Source organism: Chanodichthys erythropterus, chromosome 6 (genome assembly GCF_024489055.1).
Source record: "Chanodichthys erythropterus isolate Z2021 chromosome 6, ASM2448905v1, whole genome shotgun sequence".
Taxonomy (NCBI): Eukaryota; Metazoa; Chordata; class Actinopteri; order Cypriniformes; family Xenocyprididae; genus Chanodichthys; species Chanodichthys erythropterus.
This window is the reverse complement of record NC_090226.1, coordinates 33,208,522-33,231,491: the sequence shown is the minus strand read 5'-3', so window position 1 is coordinate 33,231,491 and position 22,970 is coordinate 33,208,522. Positions and strand designations below refer to the sequence as shown.

General features: G+C 37.3%; 2 protein-coding genes across 4 annotated transcripts in view; one reads left to right on the top strand and one right to left on the bottom strand.

The window, feature by feature from the left end:
• rbms2a (RNA binding motif, single stranded interacting protein 2a) overlaps positions 1–8,774 on the top strand; it is a 70,104-nt gene extending 61,330 nt beyond the window's left edge. For all 3 annotated transcript variants that reach the window (XM_067388707.1, XM_067388708.1, XM_067388710.1), the window contains exon 14: positions 3,709–8,774. The gene's annotated coding sequence lies outside the window, so the exon portion shown is untranslated. The remainder of the gene's footprint in view (positions 1–3,708) is intronic.
• Positions 8,775–14,945: 6,171 nt separating this feature from the next.
• On the bottom strand, positions 14,946–22,487 carry faim2b (Fas apoptotic inhibitory molecule 2b). Its single transcript, XM_067387536.1, has 12 exons — positions 22,473–22,487; positions 21,279–21,342; positions 21,119–21,195; positions 20,964–21,028; positions 18,700–18,753; positions 18,549–18,599; positions 18,418–18,457; positions 17,992–18,029; positions 17,794–17,881; positions 17,538–17,633; positions 15,212–15,265; positions 14,946–15,095 (listed from the first exon to the last, which is right to left on the bottom strand). Exons 1-12 carry the CDS (start codon positions 22,485–22,487, stop codon positions 14,946–14,948), a joined length of 792 nt encoding a protein of 263 aa, XP_067243637.1.
• Positions 22,488–22,970: the final 483 nt, after the last annotated feature.

The window sequence follows — 22,970 nt, the reverse complement described above, 5'->3', positions numbered from 1 at the left end:
GTCTATCAAATGCCAGGTTTGGCACTGTGCATTTGTCTTTCACACGTATAGCCAGCGTGCTGCACTGCTGCATTTCTGAAGTTTAGATTTTTATGTTGGCGTGACAAAACTTGACATGAACTCTTATAGAGTATTTGACTATCTTTTCTTAGCTATCTTTATCACTAGCAAAGCTTAGAAACTAGCCTAGGACATGCTAACAACATGTTGAAACATGCTAGCAATGTGTTAAAACATGTTAGTAACATGCTAAAATATACTAGAAATGTCTTAGTTAATGCTAGAAACATCATAACAACATGGTAAATCATTGAGAACATGTTGAAACATGTTAGCAATGTGTTAAATCATGCTAGCAACATGTGAAAACAAGCTAACAAAGGTTTAAAATGATAGAAATATGTGTTAGCAGTCTTAAATAATGTTAGCAAAATGCTAAAACATGTTAACAATGTGCTAATTAATGCAAGAAATGTGTTAGCAATGTGCTAAACCATGTTAGTAACATGATAAAACATTCTAGTAACGTGTTAATGCTAGAAACAAGAAAGCAATGTGCTGAATCATGCTAAAACATGCTAGCAATTTGTTAATTCTTGCTAGAAACATCCTAATACCATGATAAATCATTATAGCAACATGTTAATAATGTGATCATTTATTTTAGCATTTATTTGTGTCAACATTATGTTAAAACATGGTAACCTTGATCATTTATGCTAGCAGTGTGATAAATCATGTTAGCAAAATGTTTAAACATGGTAACAATGTGCTAATTCATGCTAAAAATGTTAACTTCATGCTAAATCATGCTAGTTACATGTTAAAACATGTTAGCAATGTGTTAATTCATCCGAGAAACATGCTAACAATCTGTTTAATCATGCTAACAATGTGTTAAATAATGCTAGCAGTGTTAAATCACATAAGCAACATGTAATGTGTCTAAACATGTTAGCAACTTGGTAAAATATGTTACAAATATGCTAGAAACATGCTAAAACGTGATAACAATGTTAAATCATGCTAGCGCTGTTAAATCATTGATACAACTTGGTAAAACTTGTTAGAAATATGTTAGAAACATACTAAAACATATGTGTTAAAACATGTTATCAAACATGTAATGTCAAAACATGTTAGCAACTTGGTAAAATATGTTAGAAATGTGTTAGAAATATGCTAAAACATGATAGCAGTGTGTTAAAACATGTTAACAACATATTTGTAATGTGCTAGAAACAGGCTAAAACATGATAGCAATGTTAAATCATGCTAGCAGTGTTAAATCATGTAAGCAACATGTAATGTCAAAACATGTTAGCAACTTGGTAAAATATGTTAGAAATATGTTAGAAACATCCAAAACATGATAGCAGTGTGTTACAACATATTAGCAACATACATGTAAAGTGTTAAAACATGTTAGCAACTCGGTAAAATATGTTAGAAAAATATGCTAAAACATGATAGCAATGTTAAATCATTGATAAAAAAAAATGCTAAAACATAGCATATGCTAAAACGTGTTAAAACATGTTAGCATCATACTTGTAATGTGTTAAAATATGCTAAAACTTGGTAAAACTTGTTAGAAATATGTTAGAAAAATGCTAAAACATGTTGGCAACATGATAAAAATACTATGTTTTAGCATTTTTCTAATTATGCTTGCAGTGTTAAATCGTGTAAGCAACGTGTAATGTCAAAACATGTTAGCAACTTGGTAAAATATGTTAGAAATGTGTTAGAAATATGCTAAAACATGATAGCAGTGTGTTAAAACATGTTAGCAACATACTTGTAATGTGCTAGAAACAGGCTAAAACATAATAGCAATGTTAAATCATGCTAGCAGTGTTAAATCATGTAAGCAACATGTAATGTCAAAACATATTAGCAACTTGGTAAAATATGTTAGAAACATCCTAAACATGATAGCAGTGTGTTACAACATGTTAGCAAAATACATGTAATGTGTTAAAACATGTTCGCAACTTGGTAAAATGTTAGAAATATGCTAAAACATGATAGCAATGTTAAATCATTGATAAAAAAAAACATGCTAAAACATAGCATATGTTAAAACGTGTTAAAACATGTTAGCAACATGCTTGTAATGTGTTAAAATATGCTTAAACTTGGTAAAACTTGTTAGAAATATGTTATAAACATGCTAAAACATGATAGCAGTGTGTTAAAACATGTTAACAACATGTTAAAAAATGTTAGCGATGTTGTTATGCTGCCTTCACGTGCTATTGGAAATTTGATGAGTCATGATTACGAGCTCATTGCGTTCAAGTTTCGAAGTCTTGTTAATTCTGAGAGCATGTGAAGGCAGCATTAAAATATGCTAGCTACTTGCTGAAACCATAGACTGTAAAAAAAGATGGACGACGCGACGCCGCTTCCTTCCATTGTATTGAACTGAAGCCAAAATGGGCTGATGAATGGGCGCTGACACGTTACGCAATACGTCAAAAAAAAAAAGTTTGGAGCCTGGGCATGCGCAGAAGGAATCGTCAGTTGAGCCGGAGGCGGAGTCGCGATATCAAACTTCCGCCCAGACGACTGCGTCATCATTCATGTATTTTAAATAGACTATAAAAATTATACACAATTTAAAAGTCTACCTATAAAATAATAGTCTATTCTGTTTCTAGAGCAATAATATTTTTGAAACAGCAAATTCAGTAGATAAAATCAATATAATATGCCACTAGAAACAACTCTAAATCGTCAGAAACGGTCCTGCCATTTTAAATCAAGTTCAACTAACGTTACAGGAGATCGACTGCTGTAATTAAAGTAGGCTATCATTAGTTTTGTCCTGCTAATTATTATTTTATACCCATAAAAATAAAAGTAACTGCCAGATAACGATCACCTGCTTTTCCCCGACATGGTTAACATTAGGTGTGTTATCTTAACTAATAACGTTTATTAATTAGCTTATAACGCCCACATTTAATGTTACAGAAAAAAGTTCAGTGATCCGTCAGATCCTGTAGGTCGGTTAGTACAGTTTACTGCTGAACAACTCATTTTGTTGGTGTTAAATAACAAAGAAATCGAAAATGAACAGTTAGTTATACATCTTCAATCTCCCCTCGAAGCTCCGACAGTCCTCAGACAAGCTGTCAATCAACTGCGAATCATGACGACACGCCCCGTTTCTATAGCACCAAATTGCTAGCTAAAATCTAAATCATCACAAAAACGAACAATTGAATATATATCAGCGTGATAACAACTACCTTAAATGACCAAAACCATCTTTCAGAAAGTTTTATTTGAAGCAGAATTTATTTTTAAGTTTTCACTGAAGTCTCATTCGACTGCATTGAGAGGGCGGGGTTTATGACCGGTACTGCATCCAGCCTCCAGGGGGCGATCAAAGAGCCTGTGGCTTCACTTTTCAGAACGTATGAGACACACCCGGGTGAAACATGTTAACAACATTTTATTAACTTTAAGTAAAACCTTTGAACTTCAAGCTTTTCAAAGTTATAAACTTTCAGACAAGGCTTTGTCAAGCCAACATCAAAGTTTGTCATCCAACTTTTTTTAGGTTGTTGCCATACTTTTTAGGCCATTTTCACCACTTAACACACTGGGAATCAAAACAAATGAAAAAAAAAATGTAAATAATTTAATTGGGTCGTTTTATCCTGTTGTTCTCTCTCTCTCTCTCTCTCTCTGCAGGTCCTCTGGAGGTGCTATATATTGCTGTGGACAATGGGAATCTCTCGGGGAGATTTACGGATTACCACAGACAGAGAGTAGCAGAGGGGATACGGATCACAAAAGGAGCAATCAAAAGGACATCAGTCATCTTTTGTTCAACTCCTCTCTCTTCAGGTGTCACTCAGCCAACAGTGGGAGACTGTGCAAAAGAGCTATCAATTGATCTATTTTGATAACAAAACAAAAAAAAAAGCTTAAAAAACAAAGATCATTTAGAAAAGGGTTAGGAAAACACAATGTGTTCTTTTATGCACGTTAATGGCAAATTCTTATTTTTAAGAACTAATTCTTTAATATGGGAGGATGAGAAAAGAGAAAGTAAAAAACATGTCTTTTATTTTTTTGTAAAATATGCAACTTTTTTTTTTTAGATTTGTTCTTTTTTTTCTTCAGTCAGCAGCAGTAAGATATTTTTTGTACAGATTAAGATGCAAACAGTGCATTTTATTTGTCCTATTTTTGAGTTTTTTGTGTGATACTCCGGTGAAGAAACCATTTAAAGCCACTTCTTCATGTTTTACCATCTTAAGAATCTTCAAAGAAATAGTGATAAAATCACTCTAATTTGATCATCACTTTTCTGAAAGCATCAGACAATCATTAAATTATTATTTATTGAAAAAAATATTTTTTTTTGGTACATACCAAGGCAATATAGATTTGTCTTTCAAGTTCTTATGAACTATTAGATGCAGAAATATAGAATATCTGATATTGTGAGATTATCAAAGTGCTTCAGCCGTTAAGCTTTTTTAAATTTATTAATGGAAATTAATCAGATTTTTGTAAAAAAAGGTGTTTTATGAGGGGCATTTTAAATCTAATGATTACCTGTGAAACAGTTTGTGCCTAATGTTACAGTGTTCTGGATCAATACAGTTTTATTTAAAATATGAAAATGTAAAAAAGCATAATTAATCATTTTAGAATTAAACTTCTGTCTCCTGCCTTGATGCTATAGCTAAAATGAGAGATAGGGCTGATTTAGTATTTTTTGGTGTGTGCAATGGCACCAAATATTTCAGGTTTTCAAAAGCATTGGAAATGTGCATTGTAATGTACATAGTGTTTCATAAATATGACTTTCATTGGCTAACAGAGGTCCAGAGGAAGTGACATTAAGTGGTTTGTTAGTTCATAAAAGTGATGATAACATATTGACCTGATGAAGTTTCTCAATACGGGACTGCCATAAATCAGCAAATCTTTCTTCATGCTGTAATAGAGCATATTAATCAAACTCACCTTTTTGTAACTGCTGTCATTTTGGTAGACTTAAAGGAAAGATTCGCCGTTACGCTGTTTTACTGGTATGACACATGCAGTAGGACAAAATAACAATGACAGTAGAAGAAAATCAATGCATTTGTTTTTATTTGGCCTCTAAGGTTTGTAGTTTTAATCAGTATTTTGTCTTGTTTTCAAGTAGCCATACCTAAACATATAAAAGGTAACTCAGTCATGTTTTATATATGTTGCGTTGACCGATATGGCAGACATCTTGGACTTGTGAAGTGATGGGCGAAACTCTGCTTCGTGAAGCTTCAAACCATTTGTTTCGAAACAGTGATTTGGAGCGTGTATCAAACTGCCGAAGTCATGTGATTTCAGTGAACGAGGCTTCGTTACGTCATTGAAATGTTTCAAAGTTTCCATGGTTCGCCGTTAGGAGTGATCATCTATGTGAACCTCTGTATGTGATTTTTACTTGATCTTAGATCAATTTTATAAATTTGTAGACATTTAATGACACATTTGTAAGGTCTGATTCATACTCGACATGTCAGCAAGTTCGCGTGGGTGCGTGCAGCAAAAATGACATCATTGCGACTTTGGCGAAAGTGTTCATTGACTGCGGGTGAACTGATTTCGCTGGGCGGTGTGCACGGTATTTTTTGTAACTTTGCGTGCAGCTTTGCTTCTGAATATGCACGAATTCTAGGCGAATCTGACAGAGCATGCATGTCATCTGTACCGGCACCCAGTTTGCGCGTCTAAATTAATTGATTCACATTTACAAAATGAGTCTACAATAGCATAAATATGCCCTTTTAATAAAAACAAAGATCCATTTTCAATATAAATGTCCATGAAATTAAAAAAAAAAGAAAAGTTAAATAGTTTTATACATTAGTTCTTTATACGTATGTTCACATCCATATATTTTGGCTTCACATGATTCTTTGGTCCTTTTGTAGTGTCTGTTTGGTGAAGTGTATATGTCACATGTACCTTCTTCTCACCGCTGCTTCCTGAGGGTTTAGAGAACCTGTCATTTCAAAGAATAGTACAATGGCGAGCGCGTCAAGTATAAACACCTCGTACGTTTGAGGAGGAGCGTGCGCAGTCAGCCGAGGAAATGTGGAGCCAGTTTTTTTTTTTTTCTCCGTACGTTTAATAGGGAAGGCGTAGGACATACAGCATAAGCTTTTTGAAGAATGCAGAAAGCGGAAGCACGTGCAAGGCGATCATTTGTGTTTATAAAGCATAAACAGTTGTATTTTTTTTTAGAAAATGGTCGATGGTTTCTCTAGATTAGACTCTTATTCCTCGTCTGGTATCGTTTAAAGCTCTTTGAAGCTGCACTGAAACTGACATTTGGACCTTCAACTCTTTGGGCTCCAGTGAAGTCCACTATAAGGAGAAAAATCCTGGAATGTTTTCATCAAAAACCTTCATTTCTTTTCGACTGAAGAAAGAATGACATGAACATCTTGGATGACATGAGGGTGAGTAAATTATCAGGAAATTTTTATTTGAAAGTGAACTAATCCTTTAACGTTTCTCCCATCACTAGTCATGTGATCTCAAATGTTGGCCTCCTTGAGTCAACCTACTTACTGTACTAGAAAAAAATATATTTTTTTTTTTTTCAAGAGTAAATTTAATTTCTTTAGTTGTCCTTTTTTGACATTTATTTTTACTAGAAAAATACACATGGTTCCAGATATATTCTCTCAAAGCAAGTCTTACTCTTGCACACAATATTGCCTCTCAAGTAAACGTATTTTAAGATATTTTTATTGGAAAACAAGACCAAAATACTGATTAATAAAGTGATGTTTTGCGGTTATGGATACAGCCTCATCAGTTCGTGTGTTATCATGGCTTTGGTTGTTTGTAGAAATACCTTGTCTATGGTGCTGGGATTATACATGACGCATATGAACAGCAGGAACAACTACGATTAGGATCAAGAAGGACAGAAGCAGTTCTTCAGCGTGTGTGCTCGCTCGCTTTCTTCCTTCATGCTGCTGTTTTTCACTGACGTGTTTTTAACTTCCAAGTGAGATTAGCTGTAGTGTTCGGGCGAAGCTTTACTTCTTTAGATGTTGATGGAAATTCCTCTGGTTGTGTGTGTGTTGGTTGCTGTTCCTTTTTAAATCCCTGATTCATAGGTTTTTTTCAGTATTTGTGTTCGTGTGCAAATGAGAAACATTTTTTTTTTTTTTTTTTTTGAGTTGCTCTCGTGTCTTTCTCTGTACAGTTTATTGTTGTACTTGAAATGTACTGTCCTGGTCAATCATGATGCACTTCTATAAGAGTTTGAATATCCAAAATGAAATGCTTTGATGTCATTGATAATCTAAAAAGAGTGTATATTTACTCATGGTGTTACACATGAGTTGTTTTTGTATCTTTTTGTGTCTTTAAAAAGACTCGCTCTTTTATAGGATATAAACACAAGGGCTTATATCACACTAAAGGGCACATGATGCAGCTGTTACTTCCTTCCTCTTGGTGCGTTCTACATTTTATGAATGTAAAGCCATGATCTTGATCCGAAAACTATTAAATGGTTTTCATTAAGAGACTTTTACATTCTCCATCCATAAAAATATCTAGTAGCTACTAGCTAGGTGACCTTCTAGGATAGTTTGAAATTACATTCAAAGAAAGTTGTGTTACTGAAATCGATCTATACCTCTTTTACAGTTTACCGTCACTCAGACTGAAATTCAGTTCACTGAAATCTTCAGGCCACCCAAAGAATTGATTCATTCCTGCTACCAAAGATATCAATGCCACCAAGAAGAAGCATGTCTGTACAATTTAAAAACAATGGTTTCTTAATAAAAAAAATATATTAAATTACCATATGATATCTGTATGAATGATCAAGGAGCTGATGAGATTTGAAATAGCTTGAGTTAGTTGGTTACGGCCTAGATTTTTCCATTACTTTGACTTCTCAACCTTTGCCCTCTTTGTCAATGTGATTTTATTGTTGATGTTTTAATTTTTGACTACACTATGTCAAATGTTCTGTACTAAAGATATTTCTCATGCAGTTCACCTCATGAAGGAAAACAGGATTTATTTTTGGTTATCAAGCTTGGTATTATCCATTACAAATACAAAACATGAAACATGGTTTTGGAACTTTGAAATGATGTTGATTTTAATTCAGATCTAAATTCTTTTTCAGACACTGGGATGATACCGAATCAGTTCCCGGTTCAATTTGCGTGATTTCATTTCATCTAATTTCAACGAATAGCTGCTAATTTTTTGAACAGCTCATTTCATAGTTTCAAAATGTATTGCTGCTAACATGGGGTGTTCAAGCTGTTCACCAGATAAAGCCATAAACAACAGAACCATTCAGAGTTATTTGTAGCGAAGCTGTAATTCAAACCTGCAGAGTTCAGAGTTTGTACAATGTGCCTCAACAAATGAACGTTCAGTTTTAGTTGTGTTGGGTCGGTAGATGGTATTTAGATCCTTAGTATGGTTGTGATGTCGATGTTGTGATTATTGAACAAATGGCTTGTCTCTTGAACAGCTTTTTCTTTATTTATACAGAAACACATTTTGTACAGATAGCTGAAGAATCATTTTGATGGTTTGTTTGCATGTTAACCAGAGTTTCTAGCCGGTAAATTGTCTTCTTGTGCCACAGTTTCTGATATTCTGTTACTGTTTTTTGTTTTGTTTTGATGGGGGGAAAAAAAACAACAAAAAAGCATCTTCTGTTTGTTATTACTTCTTTTTCTTCTTCTTTTTTTTTTTTAAACTGATCTCCTGAATTTCTTTTTTTAATAAAATCTTGTTTGTATTTTGTTGGTTTTTGAGTTATTCACAGCATTTTCACTTAATAACATTAACACATCAGCTGCAGTCTTTTTTTAATCATTCAGATTGATTTTTTTTATATATATATATTATGAGGAATACTCTTTTAATTTTCATTGAACTTCATAATTATCTATTTATATTAAGTTGCCTCTGTATTAATTTGACTACATATAGACACACTTCATTTGACCATAATGTTCAAATAATTGTGTCTCTTGGATGCAAATCCTTACTATTTATTTACTGTTCGTAACCTGCAATTGACCCTTCGCTGGGAGTTTGATTGACAAGCGATCTAACCAATCATAACGCCGAATCCGCCATTTTGTCCAACAAAGCAGTCAGGAGTTAGAAGATTAACCTTGGTGGACTTGAACTTGAAAAATGGTGGGGGGGTCTTTGCGAAGGGTCCATTGTTGGCATAAAGACCTTTTTCTACCTGATTAAATCAAAATAATTCCCTTTCGAAGTGGAACTTCAATGCTACTCCATGGAGTTGCATAGGGGAACGCCATCAGCGTCACTGGCATCTGAATCACGTGTAAATGAACAACAATAATCATTGGCAGGCAGACTGCACAACATTTATACAAAAACTGATTAAAGTGCCCCTATTATGCTTTTTCAAATATTACCTTTCTTGCAATGTGTAACATAGCTGTCTGTGAATGTAAACGATCTGCTAAGTTGTGATGCTGAAAGTGCACAATTAATGAGGTTATTGTCTCTCAAATCAAAGAATCAACTCTGAATAGCCTAAACGAATCGTTAGGAATTTGAATCCCACTTCCGTGACGGCCACACATCACTGGATGACCAATTTGCCTATGGTCTTCATTGGCTGCCTGCAAACATCGTCTACTTTGACCCGCCCTCAAATGCTGTAGCTGTTTAATGTTAAGCCAGCGACACACCAACTCGATGTCAAAGAACTAGCGGCAACGAAAGGCGACGGTGTTGTCGCCTCATGTCGGCTGCGTCGTGGAAAAAATATATGCTTCAACACACCAAAAGAACTTCAGCCTACTGTCAATCAATCAATCATGCTGATCATGTTCTTTATTCGTGCATTTGAGTGCTCAGGTAAGATGACGTAAAATTTGAACAACCTTCTGTCTGTGCCGTCACGACTTATTTGCTCGCTTTCATAACTTTTGCTTAAATTCTCGTGAACTGACTCGTTTGCTATACTGAACAGCCAATCAGAGTTCTCTCTTTCTCCGATGGAGAACATGTTGAATCGGCTTAAAAAAAAGCCAATGAAGACCAACTTCAGTCGACGGTGCAGAACACACTGAGAAAACTTAGTTGGCCGACCTTCAGCTTGGTGTGTTCCTGGCTTTACATGTTGAGAAGACGCTCTTTTCTGCTCAGCAAAAGCAAACTCTCTTTGTAAACTTCCAAAGGATGAGGATGAGTTAGTGGTTAAAATTACCACAGCGATACAACAGCAGAATAACTTCGTGAAAGTGCGAGGAGCTAGGGACAACCCGAAGGGAAGGACCGTATACTGGTAAGCCACACCCTCGAACGCGAATCTCAAGAATCGCCTGTGCTTGGGGGCTATCTGGATATGAAAGTAAGCATCTTTCAGGTCCAGCGAGCAGAACCAGTCCCCGTGACATACTTGTGCGAGGATCTGTTTCAGCGTTAGTACTTTGAACTTTCGCTTCATGAGGGAAAGGTTCAGAAGTCTGAGGTCCAGAATTGGTCTGAGACCGCCGTCTTTCTTTGGAACCAGGAAGTAACGGCTGTAGAAGCCCGACTCGCTCTGCGAAGGGGGCACTAATTCTATAGCGCCTTTTCTCAGAAGAGTTAAAACCTCGGCCCGGTAAATCAGTTGCGCTGCGGAGATCCCTGAAGGCGGTCTCTTCAGTGCCAGACTCGTCCATGGTGCGGAGAAGTTTTGCCTGGAAGACCTGGAAGATGGCCATAGAATGGAGCGCTGAGGCGGCTTGGCCAGCGGATGCATACGCTCGTCCTGCAAGGGCGGAAGTGGTCCTGCAGGGTTTAGATGGAAGGGAACGCTTCGTCTGCCAGCCCACGGCCGCGGGCGGACAGAGGTGAGCGGCCACTGCTTCATCCAGAGGCGGCAGGTGTTCGTAACCCTTCTCCTCCGAACCATCAACTGAGGCGAGGACTGAGCGGTGAGAAGTGTGCAGGCGGGCTGAATAGGGGGCGCGCCATGACTTCGCCAGCTCCTGATGAACCTCAGGAAAGAACAGGGCCGAGCGTTGCTGAGGAGCTTGACGGCGGCCTGGGAGGAACCACTCATCCAGGCGGCTTCGTGATGGCTCTTCTGGTGGAGCCCAGTCGAGGTCCAATTCCTCCACGGCTTTAGATAGGACGCGGAAAAGTTCGGCGTCCATACCCGCGCCGCGATCAATGGGGCTCCAGGGGAGGCAGGGGGGCGGGGTCGTGAGACTCGCCCAGCCAGTGCTCTGGCTCAGAGGCTGCCAGAGACACGGAGTCATCGAGCTGCTCTTCGTCGGATCCGCGAAGGAAACAAGGTCGCTTGCATCAGCCGAGGGACGTTGTTCAGGGCGGGAGAACAGCACTGGGGACTGTTCTCTGCTGAGAGAGGGCGAAGCACGCGGGCAGTGGGCCGGCGTGAGCTCGGTCAGCTCAGCGCGCTGAGCCGGTCTTCCCCGCTGTCTCTTCCTAGCCGGCTCGCGGGAGGAAGGAGAGAGGAGGGCGCGATCGACGGGGTCATTTTCCATGAAGAAAGAAGCCCGTGAGCGCAACGATGCCAGGCTCATAGACTCGCAGTGCGAGCATGAGCCTCCAGCAAGCGCGTCATCTGCGTGGGGCTTGCCCAGACATCCGACGCACTCGTCGTGGCCGTCTGCATCGAGCAGAGGGGCTCTGCACGTAGTGCAGTGGTGAGGCATTGAATAATGCCGGGGCGCCGTGAAAACGGCGATTGTGGTGCTCTTAAACGGCGAGGGCCGTAAGCGGTGAAAACCGCTGTGGAAAGTGCTCTCAATGCGGTGTGAGAACCGCAGAAAAATGCTCTATAGATGCGCCGGATGGCGGCAGGAGACGCGCCGAGTCCGGGCCGGAAGCGGGAGGCGGCGGCTCGTCGACTGCGCTAGGTGGCAGTCGGCGAGGGCGAAGGCGCTGGCGAATCCGGCGACTCAGCTGGGTCCGCTGCGGGGCCTCTTCGACGGCGGCAGAGCTTCTTCTCAGGCGGCGAGCTTCTTTCCAGGCGAGCAGGCTTCTGCGAGGATCAGCGAAGAGAAGACGAGTCGTCGCTGAAGGAGAAAGGACTGAGTTGCCTATGGCGAAATGCTCACTTATATAGGGCCTTTCCCCGCCCATTTCGGCGGGAAAGTTTGCGCGCTTTGTCGCCATAGGCTGCGCAGCAAAGCCGCGCCGTCATTGGTTCGACGACTTGCAATGAGTGAACCAATGACGATGCAGCTGCACTGCGTTATTGAAAAGGCTTCAGTAGCGGGGAAAAAGGGTGACTTTTCCCCCATACGCAGTACGAGTGAAGTATCGAAAGGGAACTGAAAGTAACTATTGCCAAATTGGCAGAGGAAAGGAGCAGGTTTTTGGTTGAGAGTAAGGAATCGGAAACCACTTTCATATGTGCTCTGAGCATCTCTGTGCTGGATTACTTATGCATGCCGGTGCGTTTTTTTGTCAAAAATACTTTCAGATTGTAGGTTGGGGATGTGTCTGAAGACATCCTGCCCCCTTCACCTGCCCCCAAGATGAGTGTGCCATTGGTCAGTAGCTGTGGGCGGAGGTAGATTGCATTTAGCATCTCTTTCTCAGCTTGCTTCTTTCAGGGTACAGCTATATTCTCCCCAGTGTTAGAATTGAATGCTCCCCTGTGGATGGGTTGCTTGGCTGGTACCCCCTTTGGTTTGATGCAAGGTAATCAAAATTATGCTGGGCAATCTGCAAGCATCCTTCTATTTCATTTGCCTCCCTCCCCAACTACTGTTGGGTCTTGACGTAGAGATATACGCTCCCCTTTAACATGGGTGCTTTTATCGGCCTCTTTAGTTTGACCTGTGTTTGAGATTGCAGAAAAGTAGAGGTAGATCCTTCCCTGTAGGGGTGTCCCTCCTTGTTATCTTTGTCATATTATAGCTTGGTGCTAAAAGAGAAAAAAAGATGAAGTGTTAGCTATTGCAGGTCTTGGGAGAAGTGCCTTTACTCAAGTCAGAGTTAAGCTGCCGTCCCCCAGTGCATTGTGGTCTTGTAAGTTGCTCTCTCAGGTAGCCCCTTAGGGTGGAGGCAGGGTAAACAGAATTATGGTGGGCAGTCCGGAAGCGTCCTTCCACTTCTTTTGCCTCCCTCCCCAACTACAGTTGGTTCTTGAAGTAGGGATATATGCTCTCTGGGATGCTTCTGCTGGGAAACCTTGGGTCCTGCCATCCATGTGGATGTTACTTTGACACGTACACTCTTTTATGAAAACGGTATTCCCTGGTGGCTGTGGCCTCTTTCAGCAGGATAATGCTCCTGACACAAAGCAAAAATGGTTCAGGAATGGTTTGAGGAGCACAGCAACGAGTTTGAGGTGTTGACTTGGCCTCCAAATTTTCCAGATCTCAATCCAATGGAGCATCTGTGGGATGTGCTGAACAAACAAGTCCAATGCATGGAGGCTCCACCCCACAACTTACAGGACTTAAAAGATCTGCTGCTAACATCTTGGTGCAGATACCACAGCACACCTTCAGGGGTCTAGAGGAGTCCACGCCTCGACGGGTCAGGGCTGTTTTGGCAGCAAAAGAGGAACCAACACAATATGAGGAAGGTGGTCATAATGTTATACCTGATCGGTGTATATGCAGACACAAAATTTCAAGTATTAAGCCATAAACCTTGTGTTAAATACACTTAAAGGTGCTAAAGAGGATGTTTTGTTTTAAACATTTTTGCAATATTACTTGAAACTGTCTTTACTTACCGATAAAAGACTATTTATTAGGTGCATTGAAAGTAATAATATTAATATACATCATCTGTGCACGAGGTAGGGCCTTAAAAACATCAGCCAATTGGCCTTCTGGCTTGTCAATCACTGCCGTGATGTTCCTTGCGAGAGACGAGCGCGGCTGCGCGCTCCAGTAACTTTCCACACTCCACAGGCGCCGCATGCGATGTTTTTGTCAGGAGACAGGAGTAACAACTGCAGATTATGAGTTACCTGCGGTGAGTCCGACATAATGAATCCACTAACACGACACAGCAAATGCCGGTGGTAAACACTCGTGTTCCAATACTCGTGCATGAGTTTTGGAAGGCGTTCCCTTGAAATGAGCTGTGAAGGAGGGGGGTTTTTCTTACGCATGCGCTTATTTCAAAAACTCAGTAACAGTCTTTGGATTCTCAGTTGATGAAAAAATCCTCTCTATCACCTTTAAAGATTATCTGAAAAATAAGCATTCCAGTGCATTCCAAAAATTCAAACACAACACCTCTGCCATTCTTGGTTTGTTCAGTTTATGTCCATTTATTTATTTAATCAATCTGTGAATTCATTACTCTTAAACTTGTGTACTGACATTCTTCATTGTTCATTCTTAAGTAATATACTTCAAAAAGCTGTAATCAAGAAAGTTGGGATTAGCTCAAAAATAAATCATTATATATCATGCATTCCTAATGACACAATTTAGTATCTATCAGTTACAATTTTCTGTGCACTAATTTTTTATAGGCAATAACTATAAAGTGCCTAATGAAGACAGACTAGATTTATATGTAAGCAGAAGTGTTGTAGTACATTGAATAGGTATCCAAAATGATGAGCTGTCAAATACAGAATAACCTATCTGTGAAAGTTACAGAAATACAATGCATTATGAAAAATGACAAATATGCAATACACAATGACAGATTATTGGTATAAAAATAATAGAGCTTAATATAAACTCAAGATTTGAACTCTGAACCAACTAGCTGAGTGAAAACCGATATTAACACACAGGAGTAACTTCATTTGCCATAAACAATTACCTGAGAAAACATTTTTACCGCATTGATTTTCCTTAAACCTACTAATACATAAAAGGCCACATACATTGAGGTTGCAGAACAGTTTGGAACATTAATATTGTACATGAAGGAGAATATTACTACACAACTGTGACTCATTCTCGACCATCACCAAACAACTGCAGCAGGAACGTAAACAAGTACACAATATCCAGATAGAGACTTAGAGTTGCAAAGATATATTCTTCAGGACTCAGAGCGTATTGCTTGTTCCCCATCAGCAGCTGTGTATCAAAGGCTAGAAACTGAGAAGAAAAGAAAAGAAAGAGACTCAGGTCAGTCGACATTATATAACCTTAATCACATAATAAATGCTCATCATTTAAAACCATAATCTTTTCTTGACTAATCTCCTTCTTACCATGGTAAATACAACAGCTCCAATGCTGGCATAGACCGCATGTAACCAGGGGACCTTTTAAAAGAGAAAGCCGTTAGAATCTATGTTAGGACTGTTAATGGCTTTGTATAAATTTGGACTGGTATTATTATCCAAAAAAAAAAAAAAAAAATCTGTTCTGAACAATTTTGTAACGCAAGCATTACGTAGTCAGATTACTTTTTTATGTAATGAGTAAAGTATTGCATTACTTTATAAATTTTCACATTAATATTTCAGTTACCTTTTTTTTTTTTTGTTTAAAAAGTATTACTTTTCAGTTGAATTAATTTGCTTAAACATTTTTTAAATGACTGAATGAAAATTCTCTCTCTTCTTCATAATATATTCACTTAGTGTGTGGGAACCAGTGTTGGGGGTAATGCACTATAAGTAACTTGAGTTACGTAATCACATTACTTTTTTTCAAGTAAGTAGTCCATCTAGCGTGTATTTACATAGAAAAACAATGGAATGGAAAAACGGCCCCTTAGCCGATTTGTTCATTAATGACATCATCATCGATTAGTCGAGGTCGACTCAACTTTGATCACATAAATGTTGACTTTAAAAAAATCTGAAGTCGTTCAATCAACCCCTAAGATGCACACGAGTAATGTTTTTTTTTCTAAGGCATGTTTATAATAGCTACTTAATACCTATATCCTAATTGAACTAAGGTCTAATCCTGGCTTAATCTAAGCCCTGTCTGTGAATGCCTTTATGTATTTAATCTCACTTTATTAAGCAATGTCTTTGCTGCTGACCTTCAATGATCCAATTCAACTATACTAATAAGAAAAAAATGACTTTAGATGAACATCATATTTGTGTTTCATTTTGTTTTGGTTTTATTGCTGAAGTGTTGAACTTTCTTCTCCTAAATCCTATTCTTCTATGATCCTGAATGGCAGCACAGCTGAAAGGTTTGTTTGAGCTGCGCCCTCTACTGTACAGGCATAAATTTGCATTTGCTTCAGCCTGAGGTTTATTCATTTCACTTTTGGGGCCAGATTTACTAAACGGGGCAAATTAGCGTGAGAGTGCGCCGATGAGAGTGGCAAGTTTTGCGCTTGATCTACTGCTGACGCGCAAATAAAAGAACACAGACGCAGTCAAATCATTTACATAATGACCAACACAATCTTACAAGAGCAACGCAAATTAGCGTTGGTTCGTAAATAAGCAGAGCTGATGCTCACCAGGTGCACGTCGACACAGGAGCAACTTTTTACATGTAATGTATTGATAACGTCTTCTTCTGGCATTCCAAAGAAATTAATATGAGTTGAAAATATTTTCTCCCCTCTACCATGTTCTCTCTGCGGTGTCTCCTCCTAGCAGCAACAATTGCAACCATGTCACAAAATGGGTTAAGACGTGCTTTTTTTAGGGCGTTAAATAATGCCACAAATACCAGTAAATTGACTAGCGCAAACATTAGTAAATCATGTTGCATGATTCATTTAAATACTCTCCTCCCATATATTTTGCATCTGAAAGGGAAACTCTTACAAATGCATGTGCAATAAGGTCAGCCGCAAACGCAACTCAGTCCATGCCTTTACAGTGCTAATTTTTCACTGCGTGTCTTTAGTAAATCAGGACAGTAGCTTTTTAATGCCAAAAGAGGGTTTTGTGCTGGTGCAAGCTGTTAGTAAATCTGGCCCTTGGTGTGAAAGGGCCTTTATATTTTATATATACTTTTGTTGTTGTTATTGTTGTTAAATATGCAAGCCCAGCCCAGGTGAGAAAATGTAATATAACAAATTACTTTTCATAAAAAGTAAATAGTAGTGCAATTAGTTACTTTTTTAGGGAGTTACGTAATATTGAAATGCATAACTTTTAAAAAGTTACTTTCCATAACACTGGTGGGAACAGACAAAAAGCACAAAAGTAACAAAAACATTACTTTTAATTTTCAATACAGTAAGTAATATAAACCATAATGTTAAGAGATCATTTTTATGGCATACATCGCTTTAGGGGTGAGAAAATGAAGGTGTGTGTTGTTGAATGCAACAAAAGACAAAATCTTTTCTGTACAAAAACTCCAGCAAGGCCTGGACGAGAACAAGCCTCAGTCATCTGAGAAAAACTAATGCATGTAATACATTACTTTCCATATAAAGTAACTAAGTTACATAATTAGTTACTTTTTTAGGGAGTAACGCAATATTGTAACGCATTACATTTAAAAGTAACTTCTCCAACACTGGTCCTGATCTCTGTCTATTTGATTGAGTGAAAAACTCAGTGAGGTTTACAGGTGCTGCTGTAGTTTACTTTGATTTTTGATACTTACATAGCCAAAGGGAATCACCAATCCCATCACAATAGCACAGAAAAACATGACCATACACAGAATGAAGAGAACACCTTGGTATGAGGTGATGTCAATCTATAGAAACAAAAAACAGTTTAGAATTGTAATATCATTGTATTTTGCATGTATAAATGACTGTACTTGTACTTTAAGGCCATATTGCTCACCAATGTTCACTAAAAAGGTCAATTTAGTAATATTAATCATTGGAATAATTCTTTCATCAGTTGCTCACCTTGCTCTGAAAGCTGAAGATGGTGACGCACAGACACACCATTGCAGTGATGCAGATGCACAGCAACACAGACTTTGTGTTGTAGAAACTGTCAGAAGTAGGAAAAAGGACCATTATGGTCAGCAGATATTAAACATATCTTGTGGAATTTGGAAAATCAAGTTTGAGCATGCAAACACATAACAGATATGTCATTACCTGGAGATAAAGCCCAACATGCAAGCCATGCTCAGAGTCTTTGTGTGCACAATGTTCACAAAAGCATGCAAAAAAAGGGAAGAAAATAATCAAAGATCATTTAACATTTTTGGAACACTCTTAAAAATAAAGGTTCCAGTAGGACATTTTTGCAGTGATGCCAAAGAAGAACCATTTTTGGTTCTTTTAAGAACCTTCTAGTGATCAGTTCTTAAAAGAACCATTTTTTAGTATGAAGAACATTTAAATAATCTAAAGAATCTTTTTGTACATTTGAAAGGTTCCATGGATGTTAAAGGTTCTTCATGAAGCCATCGATGCCAATAAAGAAGCTTTATTTTAAAGAGTGCACTTGGGTTGAGGGACTGTTTTATTTTAGCATGCAAGTATTTCATGATATTTTTTTATCTTTAAACTGATACTCACAAAGATTGAAAGTAGAATAAGATTCCATGGAAACTGCCTCCTGTAATAGAGAAATGAAAATGTGTTTTCCTTCTTATTTCTCATATAGCGAAGAGTGAATAGCCGCAACTGATCAAGATTTAGTAACTGACCTCAAATCACCACAGCAAGCCAATGAGATATATGTGACCAGAAACAGAAGACTGCAAAACACAAACACAGCTTAAGGTTAAAGGTCAAATGCCTAAATGAGGAACATTTTAAAGCATTTATAGCAATATTTTAATTACTGATGTTACTTACTTGGATATGGAGTATAAAATAGGATGTGTATGAATGTACATCCTCACTGGAGCACTGAGTAAAGCAGAAGGAAAGCGGTTAGGAGTGTCAAAAAGTCAATACTAAATATAATATGTTCACACATAACTGATAGCATACACTGTTCAGAAGTTTGGGGCCAGTAAGATTTATTTTATTGTTTTTGAAAGAAGTCAAAAAGTTTGTTCACCAAGTCCAAACAGGAAACACAGTGATACTGTGAAATATTAGTATATTTGGCCTATACTTGTACTCAGTCTTTTGATAGAGATATACTTAAAAGTATAATTAAGTATTCTAAATATACTTGGCTTGTAGTTGTTTACTCTTTTGATTGAGTAGCCTATTAAATAGGGGGCGCTATTACACATCTTCTGAAGAGTACAGCACCTCTGGATCAAAACACAGGAAAAGAAGAAGCAGAAACACGTGACAAGCGTTGCTGACGCTCTTGTAAAATAACACGATCATCAAACATTAAACGGAATATAAATCAAAACTGCTTAACGTTACTGAAGGAAATCATGAACCCTTGAAGAGAAAACAACTGACGTTTCGTGGGGGTTAATGGACTCGATCTACTCCATCTGTGTTTAGATCATCGTTCTGAATCCGATCTGGATGTAGACTTTGACAAAAACATGGTTTTCTCAGCTTTTTGTTCAAATTGTTGCTTTTTTATATATATGAAACTGACCCATGTTAAATTGTTGACTAAAAAAGATTGCGTGAAGCTAGAATAAAAAGTTTTTTTTGTTTGTTTGTTTGTTTAAAAGCAGCAGCTCTGCTCTTTCTTTTGATATATTACATGTTTAGATATTCATACGTAAGCACTAAGGTACGAGAGGCTGTGCTGTATCGTGAATAGGTCATGGCTGGAGGGCCTTGTTAGGAACGACGCGAAGTGGAGATATTCACGATACAGCACAGCCTCGAGTACCTTATTGTTTTTAAAAATGGTTACCACACAATACAAATATTAAAGCCAAAATATATGTGTATCAATGCAATTTTCATGAAGTAAACTTTCACTAAAAGCCTTCCCTCCACCAGAAAAAATAGTCCCTGACCATGAACAGCAACAGAAGTTACATTATTAAACCATTAGATGGCAGCAAAGACTGTCTTTATGAGCAAGTCACTCAGTAGGGAAGACTTTTATATTGAAAAGACTGATTTGTTGTGAACACAGAACAGGACACAACTAACAAATGCTTTGACTAGTGCTGTCAGTCATGGGAAAACCCCTTAACTGTTAAAAGGACAAGATATCGCAGCGGACATTTAAACAGATTTTTTATTATGAACATAGGACTGACCTGAAGGAAAATGCTAAATCTGAATGCAGGTAATAAACTCGCTCACTCAATCTCTTTCTCATAACGCTCTTCTATATAATACAGTAAGCTTCAATGAACAATATCAACTGAGAACAAACAGTTTACATTGCTAAGAATGGTTGCTAAGGGTGTTGTGTAGTGATACACAGAACTGTTGGGTGAAGCGATCATAGTCGTGTTTTATCGTGAATAAAACACAGCTATTGACAAATCAGAATCAAGCACAGGAACTAACCGTTTTATAAATCAAAATATATGGGGGCCATGAAATTTTTGTGAAAATGATCAAAAATGCTGCTGCTGTCTGGCAACGCTGGCTGGGAAAATTTTAATTACAGTTAAAGGTATATATTTCAAGTATAAAAATGAATACCTGAATAGAAATGTAGTAGTATACTTAAGAGCAAAAATAATATTTAAATAATAAACTGTACGTATGCTGATCACTTACAATGAACTTAAATTTCACTTAAAAAAACTTAAAAAGTACTTGCAGTAAACTAGTAGTTTACTGAGAGTATACTTCAAAGTGTACTTTCATAAACTAAAAAATGTGATACAAGTATCAAACTAGTAAACTATCAGTATACCAAGTTCACTTATAATATAGTTGCAGTACAAACGAAAAACTAGTAGTGTTGGAATAGTACACTTACATGTATAATACTAGTACATTGATGTACTTACTACATAAAGTATATACTTAAAATCAAACTGGGTATTCTTTGATGAATAGAAATCTTTTGTAACTTTATGAATGTCTTTAATGTCACTTTTGATCAATTTAATGCAATGCAGAATAAATGTATTAATTTCATTTCAGAAACAATAATAAATATTACTGTTCCCAAACTTTTGAACGCTAGTGTAACTGATTCAGTAATGTGACTATCATCAGTAACTCACTGGAACGTGAAGAGGGCGATGACTGCGACTGTTGAAAAGAGCTGCAGCATCAGAATGGAATAAACCTGCAGGAAATCAAAAGAGACATTTTTATTACAAGCATTTGGATTTGATAGTCCTCTTTTTATATTTAAGTAAAATATTTAAATTGATACCTTTCGTATAAAAATTCGTCTAATGAACGTATCATCCCAGGAAAAAACTCCTTCACCATAGTAGTAACCAGGGCATCCTGCAAAAGGATAAAGAAAGAAATAAACGAACATGGGGAGAAAATATATATTTGACAGAAGGCAGAATGTTAGTCAAAGCTACCTGCATTGGCCTCTTCGTAGCTCGGAGGCATGTTTCCTTCAACGGTTTGGACCGTCGGAGCAACCTGTGACAACAAACATAGTTGGAAAATATGTAAGCCATGTAATATAGAGGCCAATAAAATGCTATTAACACTGCCAAAGAATAATCAATGATCAGATTCATTTAACTCACTTTGAGAATGGCTATAAAATACTCTAATCTTTGATTATTGTTTAGAAGCTCACAGATACGATCCAATCCAGTTTAGAGATTAAAAATAAAATAAACCATCAAATAAAGGACATGATGTCTAATGAAAGAGTGTGTGTATGAATGCAAGATGTAATATAGTCAGTTTAATTTTTAATCTGTTTTAGTAGAATAAAACTGTCAGTAATTCTCTGTAAAGACAGAAGCTTGATCTATAAATAGTCAGAATAATCTCCTTATGGAAATATGCCAGTAAAGCATGCCGTGTCTTCTGAGGGAATACACACTTCTATTCTATTCTATTCTATTCTATTCTATTCTATTCTATTCTATTCTATTCTATTCTATTCTATTCTATTCTATTCTATTCTATTCTTCTGATCCGTTCTATTCCATTGTTCTAATAATGCTGGGTTGTTTTGGTCAAATATGGACAAGCTCAACTGTTGGTTTAAATTTTTTAATTAAATTTTTAAATCCAATGGTTGGGTTGTCCATATTTGACCCAAACATGGGTTGAAACAACCCAGCATTTTTAGAGTGTTCTATTCTATTCTATTCTATTCTATTCTATTCTATTCTATTCTATTCTATTCTATTCTATTCTATTCTATTCCATTTTTTTGATCTATTCTATACTATTCTATTGTATTCTTATTTTTCTGTTCTATTCTATGCTATTCCATTGTTTCAATCTATTGTATTGTATTGTATTCTATTCTATTGTTCTGTTTGATTCTGTTCTATTCTATTCACTGTAAAAAAAATTCTGGGTTGTTTCAACCCATATTTTGGTCAAATATGGACAAACCCAACTACTGGTTTAATTTTTTTGATTAAATTTTTAAATCCAATGGTTGGGTTTGCCAGTATTTGACCCAAACATGGGTTGAAACAACCAGCATTTTCTATTCTATTCTATTCTATTCTATTCTATTCTATTCTATTCTATTCTATTCTATTCTATTCTATTCTGTAGTAATTAATCAAACGATACCGTACCTTTTTCTGTGTCATTTTCTGTGATCAGTTGTCACTGCAGAGGTGTGATGTGTGTTCTCTCAATCAGAGAGCGGAGCAGGTTTCTGTGGTTCATGTGTGTCTCTGCACTGGAGATTTATAGTGTCTATTCAGGCTAATCCCTCTTACGCTCCTGTCAGTCCCTCCCTTCATTCTAGTAACGTCTCAGTACTGGATGTATTGATGGGAGCGAGCGGGAAATTACCACCTTCATAATACTGATCTTGGGGTTTTCCTTGATCTGTTATCCAACCTCTTTCTCAGAGAACAGCTGTGCTATATTTAGAGTTATGTAGCTTCTTATGTATGGAAGACAAACCCGAAAGAGGAAAGACATACATATGAATGACATATTAAAATGTAGGAAATGTGTGGGCTATACATGCATAAGTAAAGTAAATCCTGCTAGAGTTTCATATCATGTACAATAACATAAAAATAACTGTAACCATAACCACACAAATAAAAAAATTTAAAAAA

What these genes read in the sequence shown, in the direction of transcription:
- faim2b (XM_067387536.1), bottom strand. An exon ending in ATGTTGGGCTTTATCTCCAG is followed by an intron (nt 17,882 to 17,991) that starts GTAATGACATAT and finishes TACTTCTGACAG; the next exon opens with TTTCTACAACACAAAGTCTG. An exon ending in GAGCTGTTGTATTTACCATG is followed by an intron (nt 15,096 to 15,211) that starts GTAAGAAGGAGA and finishes TTTTCTTCTCAG; the next exon opens with TTTCTAGCCTTTGATACACA.